This window comes from Olea europaea, chromosome 15 (genome assembly GCF_002742605.1).
Source record: "Olea europaea var. sylvestris chromosome 15, O_europaea_v1, whole genome shotgun sequence".
NCBI classification, from domain to species: Eukaryota; Viridiplantae; Streptophyta; class Magnoliopsida; order Lamiales; family Oleaceae; genus Olea; species Olea europaea.
The window spans coordinates 20,577,182-20,599,092 of NC_036251.1; the positions used below are offsets into that span (position 1 = coordinate 20,577,182).

The 21,911-nt window shown below is 34.6% G+C and overlaps 1 protein-coding gene across 3 annotated transcripts; it reads left to right on the forward strand.

Annotated features, from left to right (window-relative positions):
- Positions 1-13,550: 13,550 nt before the first annotated feature.
- Positions 13,551-20,010, forward strand: LOC111410426 (major facilitator superfamily domain-containing protein 12-like). Of its 3 annotated transcripts, none has more exons than XM_023040743.1 (13): positions 13,551-13,802; positions 14,443-14,649; positions 16,021-16,090; positions 16,482-16,678; positions 17,351-17,426; positions 17,559-17,642; positions 17,720-17,799; positions 18,035-18,161; positions 18,290-18,349; positions 18,435-18,485; positions 18,581-18,739; positions 19,358-19,490; positions 19,563-20,010. In XM_023040743.1, exons 2-13 carry the CDS (start codon positions 14,483-14,485, stop codon positions 19,733-19,735), a joined length of 1,377 nt encoding a protein of 458 aa, XP_022896511.1. In that variant the 5' UTR covers positions 13,551-13,802; positions 14,443-14,482; the 3' UTR covers positions 19,736-20,010. The 3 variants fall into 3 exon arrangements, with proteins under 3 accessions (XP_022896511.1, XP_022896509.1, XP_022896510.1); XM_023040741.1 differs by having other exon boundaries at positions 13,551-13,763; XM_023040742.1 differs by lacking the exon at positions 13,551-13,802 and adding an exon at positions 14,010-14,356.
- Positions 20,011-21,911: the final 1,901 nt, after the last annotated feature.

Genomic DNA, 21,911 nt, shown 5'->3' on the forward strand with positions numbered 1-21,911 from the left:
TCTTCCACATCTAGTTGGTTTGGTATGGTCGGCTAGGATTGCTGTAATTGCTATAAAGAAGATCGGTCAGAGCGGAGTGAATTCTGGTAGCACTTTCTAGAATAACTTTGGTCAGCAAGAATTTCTCTTAGTCCCCATTTGGTCGGGAAACGGAGTACCTGATGAAATTTGATGGTACAGCCTTCATTTCATGGATGCAGGGCCTCCCCAAGATAACATTATATGCTGAAAGACTATCCATAACGAGGAATTGGTTGTGAAGGTTAACCCCTTCCACATAAACAAGCAAAACAATCTCGCCTAGAGTATTCTTTTGTTCACCACTGAAACCAATTAGCACTGTCGTCCGACGTGTAATATTTTCTTTAGGAATTTCCATAGCCTTAACGGTCTCCAGGAAAAGTATGTTTGTACCGCTTTCGTTGTCTATCAAAATGTGCTTAACTAAACAGTTGGCGATGTTCAAAGATATGACCAAAGCATCGTAGCCTCGGATGTCATAAAGCTAATGATCTGTGGTGTGTCTGATTGGCTTATTTGGCTTAGATTTTGATACAGGTGAGTTGCTCGATGCGTGTGCCTTCGTGTCGTCGCCCTTGTTATCCCACTAACTATCGGTCTGTCGATGATGAAGTTAATGGTTCGATCTTGTGATGGTGCGGCCGTTGGTTCAGAGCTTTGCTTACCGTGGGATGTTGTTGTCATCTGGCGACGTTCTCATTTCCTTTATTGGTTAGAAGGTCCGTAAGACGTCCCTGCTTCAATAGTTCAGCTGCTTCTAACCTTAAAGCAATACAATCATCTGTGCGGTAGCCATGGTCGGCGTGAAACTCACATCATTTACTTTTCTCTCCCTGGTCACTAGAGCTTCTCATCTTTCCGAGCCAATTCATTGTGCTGCCCATTTCCTTGAATACTGCAATTAGTTCTGTTGGCCTGATAGAGAGGTTGTATTCGGGGACCCCAATCTTTCTTCTTACGAAAGGTCGATCAATTAGTCTGGGCAGTTCCCTACACTTGGTGTCTCTCTTGTCCGGAGGGGAGTAGGTATCGATGGGCCGTTTCTCGACCTTGTTTTGTCGTCGCGACTTTTCTTAATGGAGTTAACATCTGGTGAAATTGAAATTAGCATCATCCTCATCCCATTTAATCTGAGCCCAAGCTTTGGCAAGAACACCCTCCATTGTGCTGCATGGATATTTAATGAGTTCCTTATACAAATCAGTGCCTGGGAGGAGCCCCTTTTGAAAAGCAAAAATGGCAATTGTTGGTTGCAGCTAGGGATGGAAACTTTCTCCTGGTTGAATCATCCGACAAATTCCGTCAGTGACTCATTTCCTCTCTGCACTATATGATAGAGGTCGTCGAGTCGCTTCTTAAGTTTTTTGCTACTTACAAACTGTTCAACAAAAGTATTAGCTAGTTGGGTGAATGACGATATAGAATTATTTGGAAGATTGGTATACCACTGTAGGCCCGGCCCCATTAGACTAGAGCCGAACCCTTTAAACATGCAAGCTTCTTGAAGGTCTCTTGGTATAGCGATGGTAAACATTCTCTGTCTATATTGAGCTATATGATCGTCTGGATCTACTGTCCTATCGTATAACTTCATGTTAGGAAAGCTGAACTTTTTGGGCATTTCTACGAGGGCAATTTCATAGACAAAGGGAGAGTCGACGAAACAACTGGTTGCACTTTTCTTGATAGGCACTGGCATCCTTGGGATAGGTTGAACCATGGATCCGATCACTGCTAATTTTTGTACGAATTCTGGGTCCTGTCTACTAGTAGGTTGTGGTTGCGCATCTTTTGATCCTCCATTAAGCGGTGTGGCAAATTGGACATTCGAACCAATGGTCCTAAGTCTATTTTGATCGAGTGAAGGAGTCGACCGTAATGGGCATGGCAATGTTGAATCGGATACCAAGGATTCCATTCTTTCTTGAAGGTCTCGATTCTCCACACGGATGGTAGTCTTCTTCGCTTCTAGCCTTTCCAGCTTTTGTGAATTCTATTTTGTCAACTAGATGAGTTGGGCTAGCCGTATAGTGACTTTACCAAACGGAGTGGTAGGTTGAGGAGTGTAGAGGCAAAATGGACAGTACTCTGCTGTACAACTACCGGCTGGATCGAATGGATTGGCTAGATGGTTGTTGGATGGATAGGATGAGCAAACGTTGGAGCGGTAGACAGAGAGGTAGCATGACCTGATCTGTCTCCTTGTTGCATTGTTGCTTCTGCCTCATGACGAATCATTAGTTCTACTTCCTAATGAGCTAATCCTTCTGAAGCATGATCAACGAAGCCATCTGTACGATGGGTTTCAGAAGTTCCTGACATGGCGAGGATGATTGTTGAATAGTAATGGTGACAGTCCCGTTTGTAAAAATGATTGCTAGGGCCCTACGGTGGGCACCAAATTGTAGATGGAAGATTCTACAACCAAGAGAATTAGATCAGGTGGGTCACCAGCAATCCTATGGAACTTAAGAAAAATAAAACAAAGGAAAATGACTGTTAAAAGATCTTAAAAGGACACTGATGTAATGTTGACTGAAGACCCTCCGATGGTCAAGCCAGTAAATCTCGTTGAAAGTTTGATAAATGCCGGATGGAAGAAAGAAGAAATGAATTAGAGTCTAGTGGATTCTCATACCTGAATGCTCGACCGACTGCTGAATTTATAGGAGTGAGATAACCATCTAGGTGGAATTGGCAGAGATTCTCCGAGATTTCGTGGTTGGTTGAAGCCAAATCTAATCTGATCTGTTCAGTTGAGATATCAGATCCGTTTGCAGATAACTCTCACAAGGTTTGGATAGATTTTAACGTGATGTATCTGGAAGATAAATTATTAGAGATTTTGAATTAACATGTGGGTCTTGGACCGTGTATTCGGGTAGATTTTTATAATGAGTTGGGCCGATGATGGCGCGATTGAATCGTCTGTGGGCCATGTTCTATGGTTTGGGCCAATTTGGACTAGTAAATTAATTTTTTCCACTACATCTCTTGCCCTTGACTCTTTCTCTATGCGAAGATGCTTTTGAATGTCTTCCTAAGAAATGTTTTCGAAATTGTGAAGAATCTTCTTCCTATACCCTTTCCAGAACTCCGGGAGTTTAGCAATAATTGCTCCCACTTGAAAGGTTTAAGGAAGTTCGACTTCACTGCTTTCATTTTGTTTACAATTATTTGTAATTCATTTACTTGAGGTAATAAGGAAATATTGACAAGAAACTTGAAATAAAAAAATATTTAGAAATTAAAAAAAAATTTGGTACCTTTCTTCTCAGCCATACATTTACTTTCTAGAGCGATCTAGATTTCTTTTGCTGATGTGGTGTTGGTGTAGAGATCATATAATCGATCTGACAATGCATTTAAAATGTTGCCGCGATATATTAGTTTGTCCTGTTCTCGTTTCCTTCTTTCTGCACCAACTTCATAGATGTCTTTGTGTGTTGCGCTAGGAATTGGCTCCAACTTTAGATCAAGGACACAGAACATCTAAATGCCATCAAAAGGAATTTAAGTTTGTCTTGTCATCTCGTAAAGTTTGCACCATCAAATCTGTCCAAACGCAATAAGCCTTGATTTATCATCTTGATAGTGGCGAGCGTAGATTCTATCTCCATCATAGCAAATGACAATATCATTTGAGATTGTTATAAAAAATATTAAGGTGATGGAAAATAAAGAGGAAGAAGAAGATGACAATCAGGCAAAGGCTTGAACACGAAGAATGTATCGTTGTCCTCAAATTATATTTGCCTCCTACGAATTTGCTTTTACGGATTGAAAATGACAAATAGTCTCCAGGATTAATCAAGCCTAAGCAAGAACACCAAAAGCAAACAGTGCTTTTCCAAACGAACAAGTGAAAATTAAGGAATTCGATTGTGTAGAGGAACAAAAGTTTGTATAAGATTTTGGATGAACAGGGAATAATTTTCTCATATGATTTTCATTATTATTTCCTTGAACTTTGATCTGTAAGAAATTAAACCCTAATACCAAGATCTTTAGAATTCATGATTTTCACATATGAAATTTTAATTGATCAAGAAACATACCTTGATCCATGACAATAATTGAGAATTTTAGATCTGCAAAATAATAAACTGTTAAATTAAAGAAACCGTTCTCTCACTTTTTCTCTCTTTTATTGAATGAATTAATTGATGGATTTCATTCACATTTATAGGTAGAGAGAGGCAGTCTCATTTGTGCCATAAAACTCTCAACTTTCCATCAAAGTAGACAATTATAAAACTACCATTTCTCAATTGGGCCAATAGGATTTTAGTAATATTAATCACCTTTAATTAATTCTTTAATATTACATGGGCCACAAATAATTGGTTTTACATTCTCCCACTTGGCTCGTGTAATATTGTTTTGTTATGTGGTATATAACATAATGCGCATACCATTAGCTAAAATTCATCATACATTGGTCACTTAATATATCATTCTTAAGTAAAGACTAATAAGAGTCATGGCGGTTTTACACCATCATATAAGCATAATTCCTTCCATGTACTACAGTATTAGTCCCTACCCAACATGACACATAATGAGAAGTTCGATAATTGCATTAATGTCTTCGAAAAGACTATCCCTGTCAGCATTTGCATAATTCATTCACGTACATGTACCAGTAGTTATGACAGGAATAATATTTTGTCAAAAACAATACATAAATGAGCCCAAAATGTCAATACATAAGCATCATAAATTGCATAATAATGTTAATGATAATTTTCAATAATGCCCATCCTTTCGACATGTTCATTGAATGTCTTTGGTGGCAATCCTTTTGTTAATAGATCTGCAATCATAAGATTGGTGCTAATATGTTCGATTGACACCCTTTGTTTTTGAACTTCTTCTTTAACGGCAAAGTACTCCAATTCCATGTGCTTAGCACCTTTAGAGTACTTGTCGTTCTTTGAAAAGAAGACTGCTGAAGAATTATCACAATAAAGTTTCAATGGCTTGGCTATACTGTCGACGATCCCAAGTCCTGAAATAAAATTCCGCAGCCAATTTCCTTGAATTGTGGCCTCAAAGCATGCCACAAACTCGGCTTCCATAGTGAATGCAGCAATGATTGACTGCTTCGCACTTTTCCATGATATAGCCCCTCCAGCTAAGAGGAACAAATAGCCAAATGTGGACTTTCTAGTATCCACACATCCAGCAAAGTCCGAATCTGAATATCTAATGACCTCCAAGTTATCAGATCTCATATAAGTGAGCATGTGATCTTTCGTTCCTTGCAAGTATCTTAATACTTTCTTTGCAGCTTTCCAATGATCAAGTCCCGGGTTACTTTGATACCTACCCAGCATTCCAACAGCAAAACTGATGTCTGGTCTGGTGCAAGTATGAGCATACATTAAGCTCCCAACAAGAGATGCATAAGGAATAGCTGTCATTTGTTTGCGTTCCAATTCGTTTTTAGGACATTGCATGAGACTAAATTTGTCTCCTTTCTGAATTGGAACAACACTCGCTGAACAATTTTTCATATTGAATCTCTCTAAAACTTTATTGATGTATACTTTTTGAGACAACCCTAACAACCCTTGTGACCTATCATGGAATATTTCAATTCCAATTACATAGGTTGCCTCTCCCATTTCTTTCATTTCAAAAATTTTTAGAGAGAAATTTCTTAGTCTCGTATAATAGACCAAAATCATTAGTAGCTAGCAAGATATCATCAACATACAGAATCAGAAATACAAACTTGCTCCCACTGACCTTCAGATATATACATCGATCAACGACGTTTTCCTTAAATCCAAAGGAAGTAATGGTATTGTTGAACTTAAGATACCATTGACGGGAAGCCTGTTTAAGTTCATATATTGATTTCTTTAACTTACATACCATGTGATCCTTTCCTTTAACTGAAAAACCTTCAGGTTGATCCATATAAACTTCTTCATCTAAATTTCCATTTAGAAAGGCAGTTTTCACATCCATTTGATGTAGTTCTAAGTCATAATGAGCTACTAAAGCCATTATAATTCTGAGTGAGTCTTTCTTAGAGACTGGTGAAAATGTCTCCTTATAAACAATGCCACTTTTCTGAGTAAAACCTTTGGCAACAAATCTAGCTTTATGTCGTTCGATATTACCATTAGAGTCGCGTTTGGTCTTAAAGACCCATTTACACCCAACTCTTTTACATGATTCTGGTAATTCAACGAGATCCCAAACTTCGTTATGTTCCATAGATTTCAACTCATCTTTCATAGCATCTAACCACTTATCAGAATTAGCGCTCTCAATGGCTTGTGAAAATGAAACTGGATCATCATCAACAATTCCCAAGTCAAATTCAGACTCTTGCAGGTAAACCACATAATCATCAGAAATAGCAGGTCTACGTTGTCTTTGTGACCTTCTTAATGTTATTTCTTATGGTTCATTTAATGCAGGTTCGTCGGTGGCAACTTCATTGTGAGGTGTTTGACCATTTATTTGTTGTTCAGGTAAATTTTCATGTCGTTCAACAATTTGAGGAACAACAACATTAGAAGAAGTTGAGGGTAGAGAAACTTGAACTCTAACTTCTTGTATTTCCACATTTCATGGTTCAAAACTCACACTAACTTCACAATTCTCAATGAACCTAGCATTTCCAGTTTCAACAATTCTAGTACTATGGTTAGGACAATAAAATCTATAACCTTTTGATTTTTCTGGATAACTAATGAAAAATCCACTGATTGTTCTTGAGTCCAATTTCTTTTCATGTGGATTATAAATTCTTGCTTCTGCTGGGCAACCCCAAATATGCAGGTGCCTTAAACTGGGTTTCCTTCCCGTCCATAGTTCAAAATGAGTCTTTGGAACTGCCTTACTAGGAACCCTGTTTTGTAAATATATAACAGTCTTTAATGTAAACATCCACAAAGATATGGGTAAAGAAGAATTGCTTAACATACACCTAACCATTTCTATTAGAGTACGATTACGCCTTTCAGTCACACCATTTTGTTGTGGTGTGCCTGACATAGTGTATTGAGAACATATGCCATGCCTTTCAAGAAATTTAGCAAATGGACCTGGGTGTTGTCCAGTTTCATCATACTTTCGATAATATTCACCACCTCTACCAGATCTAATAATTTTCACCTTTCTGTCTAATTGTCGTTCAACTTCATTGACAAAAATCTCTAAAGCATTTACAGCTTGAGACTTTTCATGTAGTAGATAGACGTAACCATAACGTGAAAAATCATCGATAAAGGTGATAAAATACTTTTCCCCACCAAATGATGAAACCTCAAAAGGCCCACATATATCGGTATGTATTATCTCAAAAAGCTGTGTGCTTCTTGTGGCTCCTTTCTTTGTGTGTTTGGTTTGTTTACCCTTAATACAATCCACACAAGTTTCAATATCACTAAAATCCAAGTCAGAAAGGATTTCATTCTTTACTAATCTTTCTATTCTTTCCTTGGATATGTGACCCAAACGTTTATGCCACAAGTTAGCAGATCGTTCATTCAGTAAACCACGTTTAGTACCAATATTATGATGCAAGGTCAAAAGAGTCTCGGCAAAGAGGTTATCAAGCTTTAATTTATATAAGCCATCACAAAGAATAGCGGAACCGATAAGATGATTTTGTTTAATTTAAACATCCATTTCCACCATCAAAGAAATATCCAACAGAATCAAGTTTTGATAAAGAAACTAAATTACGGAAATAGAAGGTACATATAGAGTCTGAAATAAATCTAAATGATGTCCAGTATCTAAAATCAAACGATAAGTTCCAATGGCTTCAACTGGAGCTTTGACTCGATTTCCCATGAAGACGAACTTTTCATTTGGATTTATGGTCTGGGTTGAAAGGAATCCCTGCATCGTATTAGTAACATGAGTGGTACATCCAGAATCAATCCACCAAGTATTATAAGGAACTTCTGCCAAATTAGATTCGAAACATACATAAGAAATAATCTTACCTTTACTTTCAAACCATGCCTTACGTTTCAGGCAGTTCTTTTTATGGTGCCCAGGTTTGTGACAAAAATGGCACGTATCCTTTTTGTGTTCCTTATTGTGGATCTGGGCAGAAGACTCATTTATCTTTAGTGGTCCTTGTTTAATGCACTTTCCAGATCTTTTCTTATATTTTTTTCCAGTTCCTTGATGACTTACGAGATGAACGGAAAGAGTTCTTTGATTCTTAAGCCTTGTCTCCTCTTGCACAAGCATACTGTGCAATTCATTTACATTCCATTTATCATTTAAGGTATTATAGTTCATATGGAATGGACTGTACTCGGAAGGCAAAGAGTTGATGATAAATTGTACCAGAAAGTTCTCATCCACAGTCATCCCAAGAGTCTTAAGTCTTGCTGCAATGTTACTCATTTCAGTAACATGCTCATGCATGGTACGAGAACCATCAAATTTCATGGTGGTTAAGGTACTCATCAGTGTGCCAGCAAGTGATTTGTCAGCTGTTTGGGAACGTTTTTCTACAAACTTCATATATTCCTTAGCATTCTCAGTTTTAGGGATAGTAGACTTGATATTCTTTGCTAAGGTCATCCGCATAAACATTAAGTTTAATCTGTTTGACCTTTTCCAAGCTTTATGGGCAGATCTTTCATCAGCACTGCTCTCATCAGTAAGATCAATAGGTTTCTCAACTTGAAGTGCCAAGTCCAAGTCCAAAACACCTAAGTTGAACTGAACTTGTTCACACCAGTTAGAGAAATTTAGCCCATTGAACAGTGATACAAGTGAAGCATGCGAATGCAAAGAAATGGGAACAGATACTGCAAAATATAAAATGCTCTAACATTAATACTTTGAGTTTTAATTTCAAATTCAGATAACAATAAATGTATAGCGTAATTCTCCTTTGGGTGATATTACGTTATACCATCATAATAAATATAATGATGCTAATTAAATTTCACTTAATTGGTAATTAAATATACTCTAATCAAACATGTATGATATCTTTGGATATACAAAACACATCCGACCTAGTAAATCAATTAACCACGATCATGTTCAAGATTAACAAAATTAACTTATCAACCTTTGGGCAATCCATAATAATTTTATAATCTTTGAACGTCAATATACTCTTGACACCAATAATAAAGTCATTTTCATTTACAAGCATCAAACTATCAAGAGTAATTGATAAATAAATTATGTAATTTAGCGTTCAAAATACTATAATGTTTGGCCACTTTGGTGACTAACAAACAACATCAATCGAACATTAATTACAAAAATATAATGTGAATAATGTGAGTAATTAAACTAGACATAATCTAATTTAATTCATAATTCAAATTAAAATGTGAAACAATAAATGTCCAATTGCCAAAAACAGTCAATATATATGTACTTCACCGATATTGAACACAAACGCATAAACTTCAGCTAATGTTATGCCTTAAACCAATACCAGGGATTGACATTTTCTTAAACAATTCAACATATATGGTAGAAACATATACCTACAGTACGGCATTCTAGGTACAAATTGTCAGCCTCATTTGATTTTCCAAGGATGGGGTTTAATTAGGCCATGGGAATATAGAAAGAAACAGTATGTGTCTTGCAAATGTTTTCATGCATTAATTGGTTTCTACAATTTCGATTTTACACGTTTCAGCCCCTCATTTAATTATTTATTTATTTAAACTTTGAATGATTAATAATGACAAACAGGAACACATAGCCAAAATAATGGACTTTGAAGGTCTGTCTCTTTCTCTCATATGCATGGAAAAGCCAATTAATTTGAACACGATATAGTCTTCCCAAATCAGATCCATGGAAAAACCAATTAATCGACGTAGATAGCAAATGGGATTTGATGTAATGATTTGATCCATAAATTAATAAGAAATTAAAGATCCCATACGAAAAACAGTAAATCTTTAAGGAAAATCAAGAATTCTTCAACTTGGCTCTGATACCACATGTAAGAAATTAAACCCTAATACCAAGATCTTTAGAATTCATGATTTTCACATATGAAATTTTAATTGATCAAGAAATATACCTTGATCCATGGCAATAATTGAGAATTTTAGATCTGCAAAATAATAAACTGTTAAATTAAAGAAACCGTTCTCTCACTTTTCCTCTCTTTTATTGAATGAATTAATTGATGAATTTCATTCACATTTATAGGCAGAGAGAGACATTCTCATTTGTGCCATAAAACTCTCAACTTTCCATCAAAGTAGACAATTATAAAACTACCATTTCTCAATTGGGCCAATAGGATTTTAGTAATATTAATCACCTTTAATTAATTCTTTAATATTACATGGGTCACAAATAATTGATTTTACATGATCACCTATTTATAGGTCTTGATCAGTTCCCACGAAGTGGTGCCAAAAATGAAAGGCTACCGAATTCAAACCAAAAAAGGTCAAAAACAGCCACAACGGTGACATTTTTTACACTATAACCTATGCGGTTGTATAGGTCCATTTGCTTGACACATTTTCCATTTTTCCTTTTCTTCTCCAATTCATCCTTCCCACATCTTATTTTGAACAACCAATTTATAACACAACATTTTGTATGACTGAATTAGGGAAATCAATTGTATAAAGGGTAAAAAATTGAAGAGTGAGTGTTAGGAATTAATCTTCTGAGTGGACTGAAAAAACGTAATACAAAATACAACTTTATTAATGGAGCCTGATCTCTATTTCATGCGGAATACAAAATATAATATCGCTTCTGTCCAAGGTAGAATTTATAGGGTAAGAAACCATTCTAAATTTTATTGCAAACTTCAGATAACGTTGCTGAGATTAACTATGTACTAATAACATAATAAGTATTGCATTTATAATAGATTGACATATTAATATATTTCGTTTAGAATTTAATTTAGAAGCATTTCATTACTTTGTTCGTCAAAAGTATCATAAAAGTATTATAATGTAATTTATGTAAACATTATTACAATAATAACCTGAGAAAAGAAAAGAAAAATATAATTTATATATAGAAATAATCCTTATGAAAAGTTTTCACAACTTGTAAAACGAAAGAGAGTTTTTGTAATAGTAAAGGTGCGTTTGATTGCCAATACTTTTCATGAAAAATGTCATTTTTCTGTCAAAATTCATACTTTTATACTATTTGATTGATTTTTTTTTTTTTTGTGGAAAATATATTCCTACTTTTGGTTACATGATCATATCTTTATTGAAAACAAGAAAAATATTTTTTTATTTTTTTTAAATTTCTTGTCCGTTTAATATTTGTTATAGTTCAATGTAATAAATATATTAAATTATTAATTATAATTATTCTATGTATGTGAAATAAACTGATTAATTTCTCCTTGTAACGGAAGATAAATACTGTCTTACGTGTCTTGATTTTATAAAGCAGTGAGCATGGCTTATGTATAAAGTTCTATCTTAGTTTAATTCAATTAAAAACAATGATGAATTTAAATCAAAGTCAATAATTAATTTTAATAATATCTTACACGGAGCTCGTAAATTTTTTCAAGTTTTTTAATATCACATTTCTTTATGTTTATTAAAATCTACTGAAAATTTAATTTTTAACAAAGCAAATTAAATTCTTTCTCTAAGTTTGATGTTTCCTCTTCTCTACTTTATCCTCGTTTAAGTTTGACATTATTGTTATTTATTTATTATGAAGATTATTACTGATCGAATCATTTACTAGTTTGACATTATTGTTTTTTATTTATCATGAAGCTTATTAATGATTGAATCATTTACTAGTCGTATTAGAAATGAACATTGTATATCAGATCACTTTTTATCTATATTTCCGACTCATTTGTTTTATTTATAATTTAAGTCGTATAAACATTTTCAGAATATGTTTTAAAATATGATGATTTTAATTCTTCTCCTTTTTGTCTAATTCTTAATGGAATGGCGTTGGTTGTGTACGTAGCGTCTATTTAATTGCACAAATACGAGAAAAAGAATATTTTTTCTTATATCGCGTCAAATGATTAAGCCTTCGTATTAAAAATTTATAAATTAATTTATGAAGAGAAATAATGGTGAATCTCACAAAATATATAATTAAAATTAATATTTCGTTTTCAATAAATTTATACCTTATCTATAAATTAGTAGTCAAACATAGGCTGAAATATCGATGCTCATTAAGGATTTAAATTTTTCTGCAATAAAATAATTGGTCAACGATGCCACTTGTTTGAATGTTGGGCATCAATGCAAATATTGATTAGATGATTTTTCAAAAGTATATTTTAAAATAATTATTTGATGGATAACATATAATTAAAAAATAAAAAATTGAAATTTACATATAATATTATTTTATTAAAAAGTATATAATTAAATGTAAAAGGTAAAACATACATTTTAAAAATAATAAGAACTAAACAAGAGCCTAATCTAACAACCTTAAACTCAACTAATTAATAATTAGGCTTAGCCTCCCAGGGCATAGTCTAATGGTGTAAAGGATAAGAGTGAGGTTATCTCACATCTTGCTAGTGGTCGCGGTGTGGGGGTTCGATTCCTGAAATATGGAATTGGATTTCTTGTAGGCGCAATGTACAGACTGCTCTTGTTCCCTGATCTGTTGGAGCACATCCCGCAATTTACCTCCCTTACAAAACTCTAGAGACATGATGGTGAGGACCCTCAAAATTGAGATTCAACCTTTTTTTTTTAATTAATAATTAGGCTTAAGTTGATACATCAACTACACGCCCAATTGTCACTTTCCAAAAAGCTTTTCTGCAATCTTTTTTAATACAATTTTTTTTTTAAATGTTATTAGGCTCTATTTGACTCATCTTCTTTCAAAAATATATTCTTTAACGGTGATTTGATATCATTTTAATCACAAAATTTTTAATAAAATAACAAAATTTTTATTATTTTTTAATCATATATTTCTCATCAATACACTATTCAAAAATGCATTCAATGTAAAACAAATAAAGTTTAAAGTTCTATTAAATATATAAATGAATTTTCCCCCTCCCCAGACTTTCCCAGCCATCAGTATCACAATATTTTAATAAAGAATAATTATATTGTCCTCGTAATTTTTATTTGATACATTTTGATTGCATTTAAAATTCTCAATCTCCGTTAATTATAGCAATTATTTTTTTAATTTTTTTTATCTTTAATTTTTCATTAATTAGTTTTGTTTTCATGTTTTGAAACATGGGAAAAACATTTTTTTGTACTTTCTATTTACATATATTTTATTTAAAACTATGATGGAGAAATAAGTTGTTTCAATTCATTTCAACAGATTTTTGTACATAAAAAAAGTTGTTATCAAGTATAAAATGTGTTAATTAATAGAAAGTTTAAAAATAAAAATGACATAAAAAATCGTTGAGACTTAAATATTATAATGAATAAAGGTTAAGAATCGAATTAAAATATGGTAAAAAAAAAAAAAATTGTAGTGAGAAAATAATTATCTTTAATAGATGAAAAAAAGCTGAAATTGAAGTTTGACCCTAGTTTCACCTTTTCCTGCTTTGGCGCATTTAAGAAGAAAGAGGCAAAAAGCATACAAGAGGAGAGAAAAACTGCCTGCCTTCATCTTCACCGATTACCAACTCCTTCACAAATTTTTATAGTTAGATATATTATATATTTTGCACCTCCTAACATCAAAATCCGGTCTCCACTGTTTTGTTGATTCCGAGAAAGTTGATGGGCTCTGCATAAACTTCCTTCCTATAGGTATACGTTCTTCTTTCTTCCTCGTTATGAAGATCAAAGGTATTTACATATGTATGTATGTATGTATGTACATGTATGTGTTTTAGGTGCTTTTAATGTTATGTAACAGAAGGATTACTACGTGTCTTGATTTTATGAAACCGCGTGCATCGGTTTCGTCAAAAGACTGTACTTTGCTTTGTTGTGAAGTTATGTTCTATGTTTTTTTTTTCCTTTTTTTTTTTTAATGGATGGAGAGAACTTCTGGACAGTTTCTAATTTACACAATAAGTGATCTCCTAATTTTACCTAAGCTTGAGCCTTTTGGCGCATAGGCCGGCAGTAGTCGCGCTTTTTCGTTGCCTAATCCCGGCCTTTTAGAACACTTCTTGATGATGGATATCTCCGTTCTCCTCCTTTAAGAACAGTTTCCAGCTTATCTCTGAACGCTGGCAATTTGGTAAACAATATCCCTCCAGAAATATTCACGATCTTTTAAACAATTTCGGGGATGCCATTGATCTTGCAAAGATGGATTACAGAGTCGTCTGTTAAAACACGCGGTCTAATATATTAGCTCAATTCTAAGTATTTTTCTTCACGTCCAAGAACAGGCATGTTATCTTACAGGATAATCACCAGTTTTGGTTCATTTTCCTGGTGAAAAAAATCAGTTCCTAAACGATATGTAATCTTGCAGGATTTCCCTTGATTAAAACATCTCGAACTTGAGCAAGACAATGGCTGGTGATGGTGATGTTGCTAGAGATGATGAAACAAGCTTCAAGCCCCTTGGAAGGTGCTCTGTCGTCTATTATGGTGTGGGGCATATGCTCAATGACATTACATCAGCCTGTTGGTTCACATATCTCTTAGTTTTCTTGACAGATATTGGACTGTCCCCGAGGTTTGTAACTTACCAGCTTGTTTATTTCTATTTTAATCGTTGCATATTGCAAACCAGACTTCTTTTTTTTTTTTTTTTTGGGTGATTGAAAAATTCCATTGTCAACATATTGTTATAGGGAATCATATGAAAAAATAACAAGTTGTTCATAATTTATATTGCATTTGAATGGTCGACAGCGAAGTCGGCACACAGTCTTTTATTGCTATAAAAATGTACTGTCAATAGGAAATAAAGAGAGCTGCCGTCCACTATATGAATGTGGAGGTGGCTTGTAGCAATTAGGGGCATATAGTGGATTAAAAGTCAAAAGGCCTGGGTAATTGCCCTGGTGGAGGAAAGGGGAGAGTGAGAAGCTACGTATAATGCTCGTACAAACGGAAATTTTGCAGTCCTCGTGAACTAAAATACTAATATTGTGTCTGAGTTCCTTTTGCATTTTAATGGTATTTGTGGTATGGCATGGAAGACTTGGATATAGTCATAACAACATTTTTTACAAAATTTATTGACTATGCAACCTCTATTGCTTATGATGGCTTTCCTCGAGACATAGTTCAAATTCTGAAGTAGCCGCACTTGTCCTGTTGTACAGGCCACATTTAGTGGTTGCATTCTATAGAAACTTGTGTAAAGATACCAGAGATGATGTAGCAAACTCAGGTTCAAATTTCACGAGCCAATGTCCCTTCAGCTAGAGTGCCTTCTTAATAGAGAAAAATCTTTCGTTTAGCTAAGTTAGTAAAGTAATGCTATTGTTTTGTTTGTAAATGTTCATATTAATTTGGACGCTTACAAGAGATTCATCTTCAAAGTTCCCCAAAAAATTTTCTTAGCTTAAATTTTTTTATTCCCTTTCACATTTGTGTTGTCAATGGAGGATAAATTTGTTTGAAATAGTTAAAAACATTTTCCTCTGGACAAAATATTAAGTTGCTCTAAAATGTAACAAAGATGTGTAGATCTTAGCTGTTTTATGGAATGAACGTAAATGCGTTCACCTAACGACTGTATATTGGATAGTTAGGCTGAAATATAAAATGTGTGAGAGTTGAAGTAATTTATGCCAACATATACTTGTCCATTACAATGTTGAACAACTGACAGGTGTAAATGGTCGACGTTTTCTTCTACCATCTTTGTTATGACTTGGGGCTGAGAGAGTGATTAGAGTTTGAATTTGATGATTTGGTTATTCGAATTTATTCGCCCATTACGGTGGTGTGGTAGATGATTTTGGCAGACCGCTTAAATTTGTGTTTTGTCTCTTCTGCTTGTTCTTATTTTTCGTAGCATTTATTAGTTTGTGGTGGTCTTTTTTCCCAACATTACCTGCTATTTTGAGTTCCATTTTGGCTTCTTGTTTTACAGTGATGCTGCTATAGTCATGCTTTCAGGACAGATGGCTGATGGATTCACAACCATTGTTGCAGGTGAACTGGTATGTTCCGATAGGGGAAAAAATGTAAAAATGGAGAGTTTAAGGCTAAGATGTTAGTGGACTTTGGAGGATGTAATTCTTTTATATAAGAATACATGTCGAAAATCTTTTTACTTCTACTGATGGAGAGATTGAGTATAAGCTATATAATGCCTGTGTGTATTTTTAAGTTAAGCAAGTATTGAAATATGGTATTTGTAGATTATTAAGAAACATACCACAAATCTATGCATTCACTTTCAGCAGATACAAAATCGCAAAAGTCTTGAAACAAAACTTAAATGGCTGCATGATCTTATTCTCTTAGCTACGAGATTTATTCTTGATTCAGAAGAAAAGAATTTCAACTTTAAATATTGATATTGTTGTTTTCATTTCTCTTTCATAATAGATAGACAGATTTGGACATTTTAAGATCTGGCACGGTGCGGGATCTGCCTTGGTTGCTGTTTCATTTTCTTCAGTCTTTGGTGGCTGTTTGCCTTGCAAAATATTTGGCTCCAATTCATCTACTCTGCAAACTATTGGATATAGTGTGTTTGCAGCAATCTTCAATGTAGGCTGGGCAGCTACTCAAGTGTCACACATGTAAGGACTTACTTCGGTCTAGTTAGTTCATAGTTGCTATGCAATGTTAAACCCTTGTTTGAGCCACATTATTTTGGAAAAATGCATTTTTGAATAATGTATTAATGAAAATATGTGGTTAAAAAATAAGGAAAATTTTTGAATTTGTGTGTAATATTATTTTATTGAAAAGTGAGTGGTTAAAATGATGTTAAATTACTGATTAAGAATGTATTTTTTTCAAATAATGTGGATCAAACGGGGCCTAAATTGTATTGGACAATGTTGTACTTGTCTGGATTAAATTTCAATTTCATAATTAAAAGGTCAGGGTCAAACTTTAATGATAAACAAACATTTCGTAGGTCCCATAACTTTTACTTATCTACCACTCATTTTTATCAATTTATAATTTCGTAAACTTGTATTTTCTCCTAAAAAGGGCACATTATAGACAATATTTTAAACTATTTTTCCTTTTAAATACTACCTGTACACCTGATTCACCTTACCATCAAGTTCCTAATCTTTGTTTTATCTGTCTTAGGGATCGTGTGTCTTGGATTTTGTGACATGATTTCTTGATTTTCTTCATAATGCTGTGCTCGAACTCTTCCATTCCCCTTGTTATCTGTGCGAGCGCCAGTGGCCAGATTTAAAGTTAGTGAATTATATATCCTGCTTATGTTGTAGGTCAATGGTGAATTGCATCACGCTGAATTCTACGAGCAGAGTAGTCTTGACTAGCTGCCGCAATGCTTTTACCATGGTTAAGAGTTCTCTTCATGATTTTACACGTACTTTGTTAGTTCTTATGCTGTAACTAGTTATTCTCTTTTCTCTCCTCCCAATCCTAGCCAAAAAACTTTACTAATATTTATCGAAATTAATAATTTTGAAGGTCGCCAACCTTAGCCTATATGCAGTTGCTTTTGTGGTATTTAAGATCAGCTCATCAGTGACTGTTATCGATGTTGAGAATCAGGTGTGCCAATTAACATACTGTTCTCTTTTTCTGAAAATTCCTTTTGGAAAGGTTCTTACTTCTCTGTGATTGATCAGTATCGCTGGATAGCATATTTGTCAATCTTCATTGGATGCTGTTTTGTGTGTGTATTTCATCTTGGGACTCGAGAGCCAAGGTTTGTCACATATGTTATTAAAAGGGAAATGGTTTTTCTATTGATATTTTCATCATAAATTTGCATCAACTGCTAAAAATTCAAATAGAAACGTGATTTTTTATTTTAATGCCTCTGTTAAGATATTCGATACTCTCAAGAAATTTGACCTGTGCTCGATTGAATTGCTGCCTCTTTCCTCTTTCTTTTACCAAATTTAGATATTATAAATCCTTATAGGTTATATCCATTGCAGATTGAAGAAAGAAGCTCATGCAAAAAGTTATGCTAGAATTTCATGGGCTTACTGGTTTAAGAAAATTCTGTACCACCAAGTTGCACTTGTTTATGTACTCACTAGACTAGTGACAAATGTTTCACAGGTCCGTTCATAAATCGTACTAGCTCTTTCAAATATTCATTTCCATAGTGTTGCTTAGAAAGAGAGGATCCGATTAAAGTGAAATGGTTATTTTTTTAATTGTTCATTTGCTCGAATTTGTTGGCTCAGACATTTCTTGCTTTCTACGTCATCAATGATCTGCAAATGGCACAGTCATCAAAAGCTTTGGTATTATTCAATTAGCTCCATACCTATACGAAGTTATATGGACAAAATTCCTTTTCTTATACTCATGTTTAATATGCGTGCATAGGTTCCTGCAATCATCTATATCTGCAGCTTCATTGTATCGATCTTCCTACAGGTTTATTGCTGTCTAAAAATATTCTTTCATATCTTTGTACACTTGTTTCTTTTTCCCTTCTATAGGCATCTTTAATTAATCCTGGTTTCATATAGGAGATTGGGTGGACCGGTCGACGGTTAAAGGCTTTCTATTCTGTTGGAGGACTTCTATGGATAATTTGTGGTTTGGGAATATTCTTCCTGCCAAGAAGCATGAATTCTATAGTATATGCTTTGTCGGTAGTGATTGGAGCAGCAAATTCATTGATGATGGTATGAACAAAGTTTTCTTTCCTTTTATTGTTCCCTTGTTTAGTATTACAACGTGAATGGTACTTCAAAGGCAAGAATTGATCCAGTAGCCATTTTTGTTGACCTTTGAGGCTTACCCTGATCGCCGTGGTCTTTCATTTCCTTCGCAATAACTTGAGAATTTTAACTGAATGGCAAAAATTAAAAACAGAAAACGAACGTCATCCATCACTTTGGAACACGAGAAACATTAGGTGACTAAGGGAAATTTCTATTTAAGTTAAGTGAGTGACATCATTATTTAACCCATCTTAGAATATATATGTAAAACACTTGTAGACTCCCTCTTTTGATTCATATTTATGTCAGAATTTACTGTTTGCCTCATTTTTCGGAATATCGTCACATTTTCTAAGTGCAAATGAACTAATGATCAGGCATACCCTACACAGTAGAGCCTCACACCAGAGTAGAACAACTTCCAAACTAGAACGTACCTCTCACATTCACACAGAGATACTACTTTAGTAATGCTAACGAGTACGAGTGGTAATATAACATAAAAGATGAATATTTGGTAAAAGAATTATACTTACTGCTTTTCTTATTCCTTACTGCACATTTTTTATGGAGTTACAGGTGACTGCAGTAAGCATGCAGAGTTTTCTAGTTGGTAGAGATCTCAATGGCTGTGCCTTCGTTTATGGGTCGTTGAGCTTTCTCGACAAAATATCATGTGGGTTGGCATTGTGTGCTCTCGAGTCTTACCAGAGTAAGCATCTACAATTGGTCAATTGTAAATCATACGTGACATATTTGGTTTAATGGTGTTATCATTATGCAGGTTCTACTCCAGGGCTGCAGTACTGCAGTCCATTATATTTTTGTTTTTCTGTGACAAGATTTGGATTAGGTCTTGTTCCAGCCATTTGTGCACTTGTTGGGGTGCTGGTGACATTCAGCATGGAGCTCCATGCACCAGCTTTAAATCCTTCACTGGAACCTTTACTGGCATAGGTTAGAAGAATGAATCATACTACTTTTATTTCAATGTTGAATCTACATCTGTATTCTTCTCTTTCGTCTGTTGTATTTGTTCCTCTTTTGCAGTCTCTAGTTAGCATCACGAAAGAAAAATAATAGCCTTGAAAATATTTTAAACAAATTAAATCTTGCTCTTGACAAACTTAGGAGAGTTACATGATTTCCTTTTTGTTATTTGGTTCAATTCATCCTATCCAATGTAATTAGACAATTTTGCAACCAGGATAGGCTTTCTATCTTGTTGGGAATCCGGCCTCTTCTCCATATATTTTGCTTAAAACCTATTTTGGACATCTGCTCAGCATCTCTCTCCCTCTTTTGATGTGGTGTCTACTGTGCTCTTGTTTAGATTTAAGGGGCAGCATCTATGGTTTAGTTGGTTAATTGTCGTTTAATTCAGTCGGATTGGTAATCCGTAGTAGTTAGTTTCATCTGTTTGGCTAGTAACCAGTTTGCAGCCACCATGAGCAAGCAGTTTTAGGCTGAAATTTTTTTGCATTTCTCACTTTTCGTTTTGGCCTCAGAGAATGAGGGGCACAGTAGCAAGAAAATTTTTCTAGGAAATTCTTTTTTTCTACTAGTTTTTCGAGGGATTTGTCTAGTTCAGCGAGAATGTCTTGTATTCATAATTTGCAGTGTCTTGCGTCCTTAATCTGCATTTCTTTTTGTTCTTTACCTTCTATTGGGGGATCTTGGTAAGATACCTAGACAGATTGGTGTTAGAACTAGAATTTCCAGTGTTATGTTCAAGATTCAAGAAATTTTGTTGGGGTTAACCAAGTTTGATGTTGAAAATTTTATGAAACGAGAGACTTTGATATGGGAAGGACGAAGATGAAGGCTTTCTTTTGTTTCGAATTATGGCCTGCTTAAACATCAGTGAGAAGAATGATGATCAAATTCAGGCCATCATATTGTTAGATTCCCTTACATAATCTTTTAAAGATGTGGAGGGAATTCTTGTCAGCTTAGGACATCATGGAGACTATGCAACCTGAGGATCTTGAATCGATATTCAGAGAGGAGGAATTGGGGAGGTTTGCGATGCTTAGGGAAATGTTGGGTAGATGGAGAATGAGGGGACGAAAGTCTAGGTCTAAATCAAGAAGGGATAAGACCTGTATTCATTGTGCCATATTGAGGAACACGTCACAGGTTTCTGCCCTCAAAAGGAGGAAAAAACACAGAGCACCAAGAGGTAACAACACTGGAGATGCATCAATTTGCAATGCATAACTGTTACTAGCCACGGACAGACTCATGAGGAATGGATAATGGATACTGAATATATACCTTCCACATGACACTCAACAGGGCCAGTCTATTCGACTATGAAGAGGTGCACACTGGTACAGTCCTAATGGAGAACAATGGTTTTTGTAAAATCGAAGGCTAGCTCAATTAAACTCAAAATGTGGGATGGCCCGTATATGGTTTTTCTGCAAGTCAGTACATCTCAGGGTTGACGAGGAACCTTGTGTCTCTAGGAATGCTAGATACTGGTGATTGTGAATACGAAGTTGAACGAGATTATACGTTACATAAAAAACAACTGTAAATGCAAGAAACCCAAATTATAAAATGGCATCCCAAACTATATAATGGCATCGAGTAACTTGGGACAGGTAATGGACTTAAAACACCAGGAGATTTGGCAGCTTCCCCCTCTAGTTGAAGCTGATCTAGTTGAACTTGCTCTAATAATAGTTGGCATGATTGACTCATTGAGTTAAGAGAAAAACCCAGGAATCATTTTGTATGGAAATTAAGATATCTTGTGGGCTGGCCCGTTAGGTGCGTGCCATATAATGGACTTGGAAAATAGGAAAATTACCTAGAAACCTACATTTAAAAAACTAACTTTCAATAAAATAAGGATATTAAATTTCATTTCACAAATCAAGTGATAATTAAGTTTTAATAATTATAATTAATAAAAACTTAATTACGCATAATCTACATATTCACCCTACCCCATCCTCCACCCCCACCTCCATCTGAACCCTATTCTTCCCAAAATCAGAACTTGTTTAGTACAGCTAAAAAGTCAATTAAAATCAATTTTTTGATCGTTATTTTACTATTACAACCGTCATTTTTGAATTTTTTTCTCATAGATAGAACCCACTTTATCTCTAACGATAAAAAA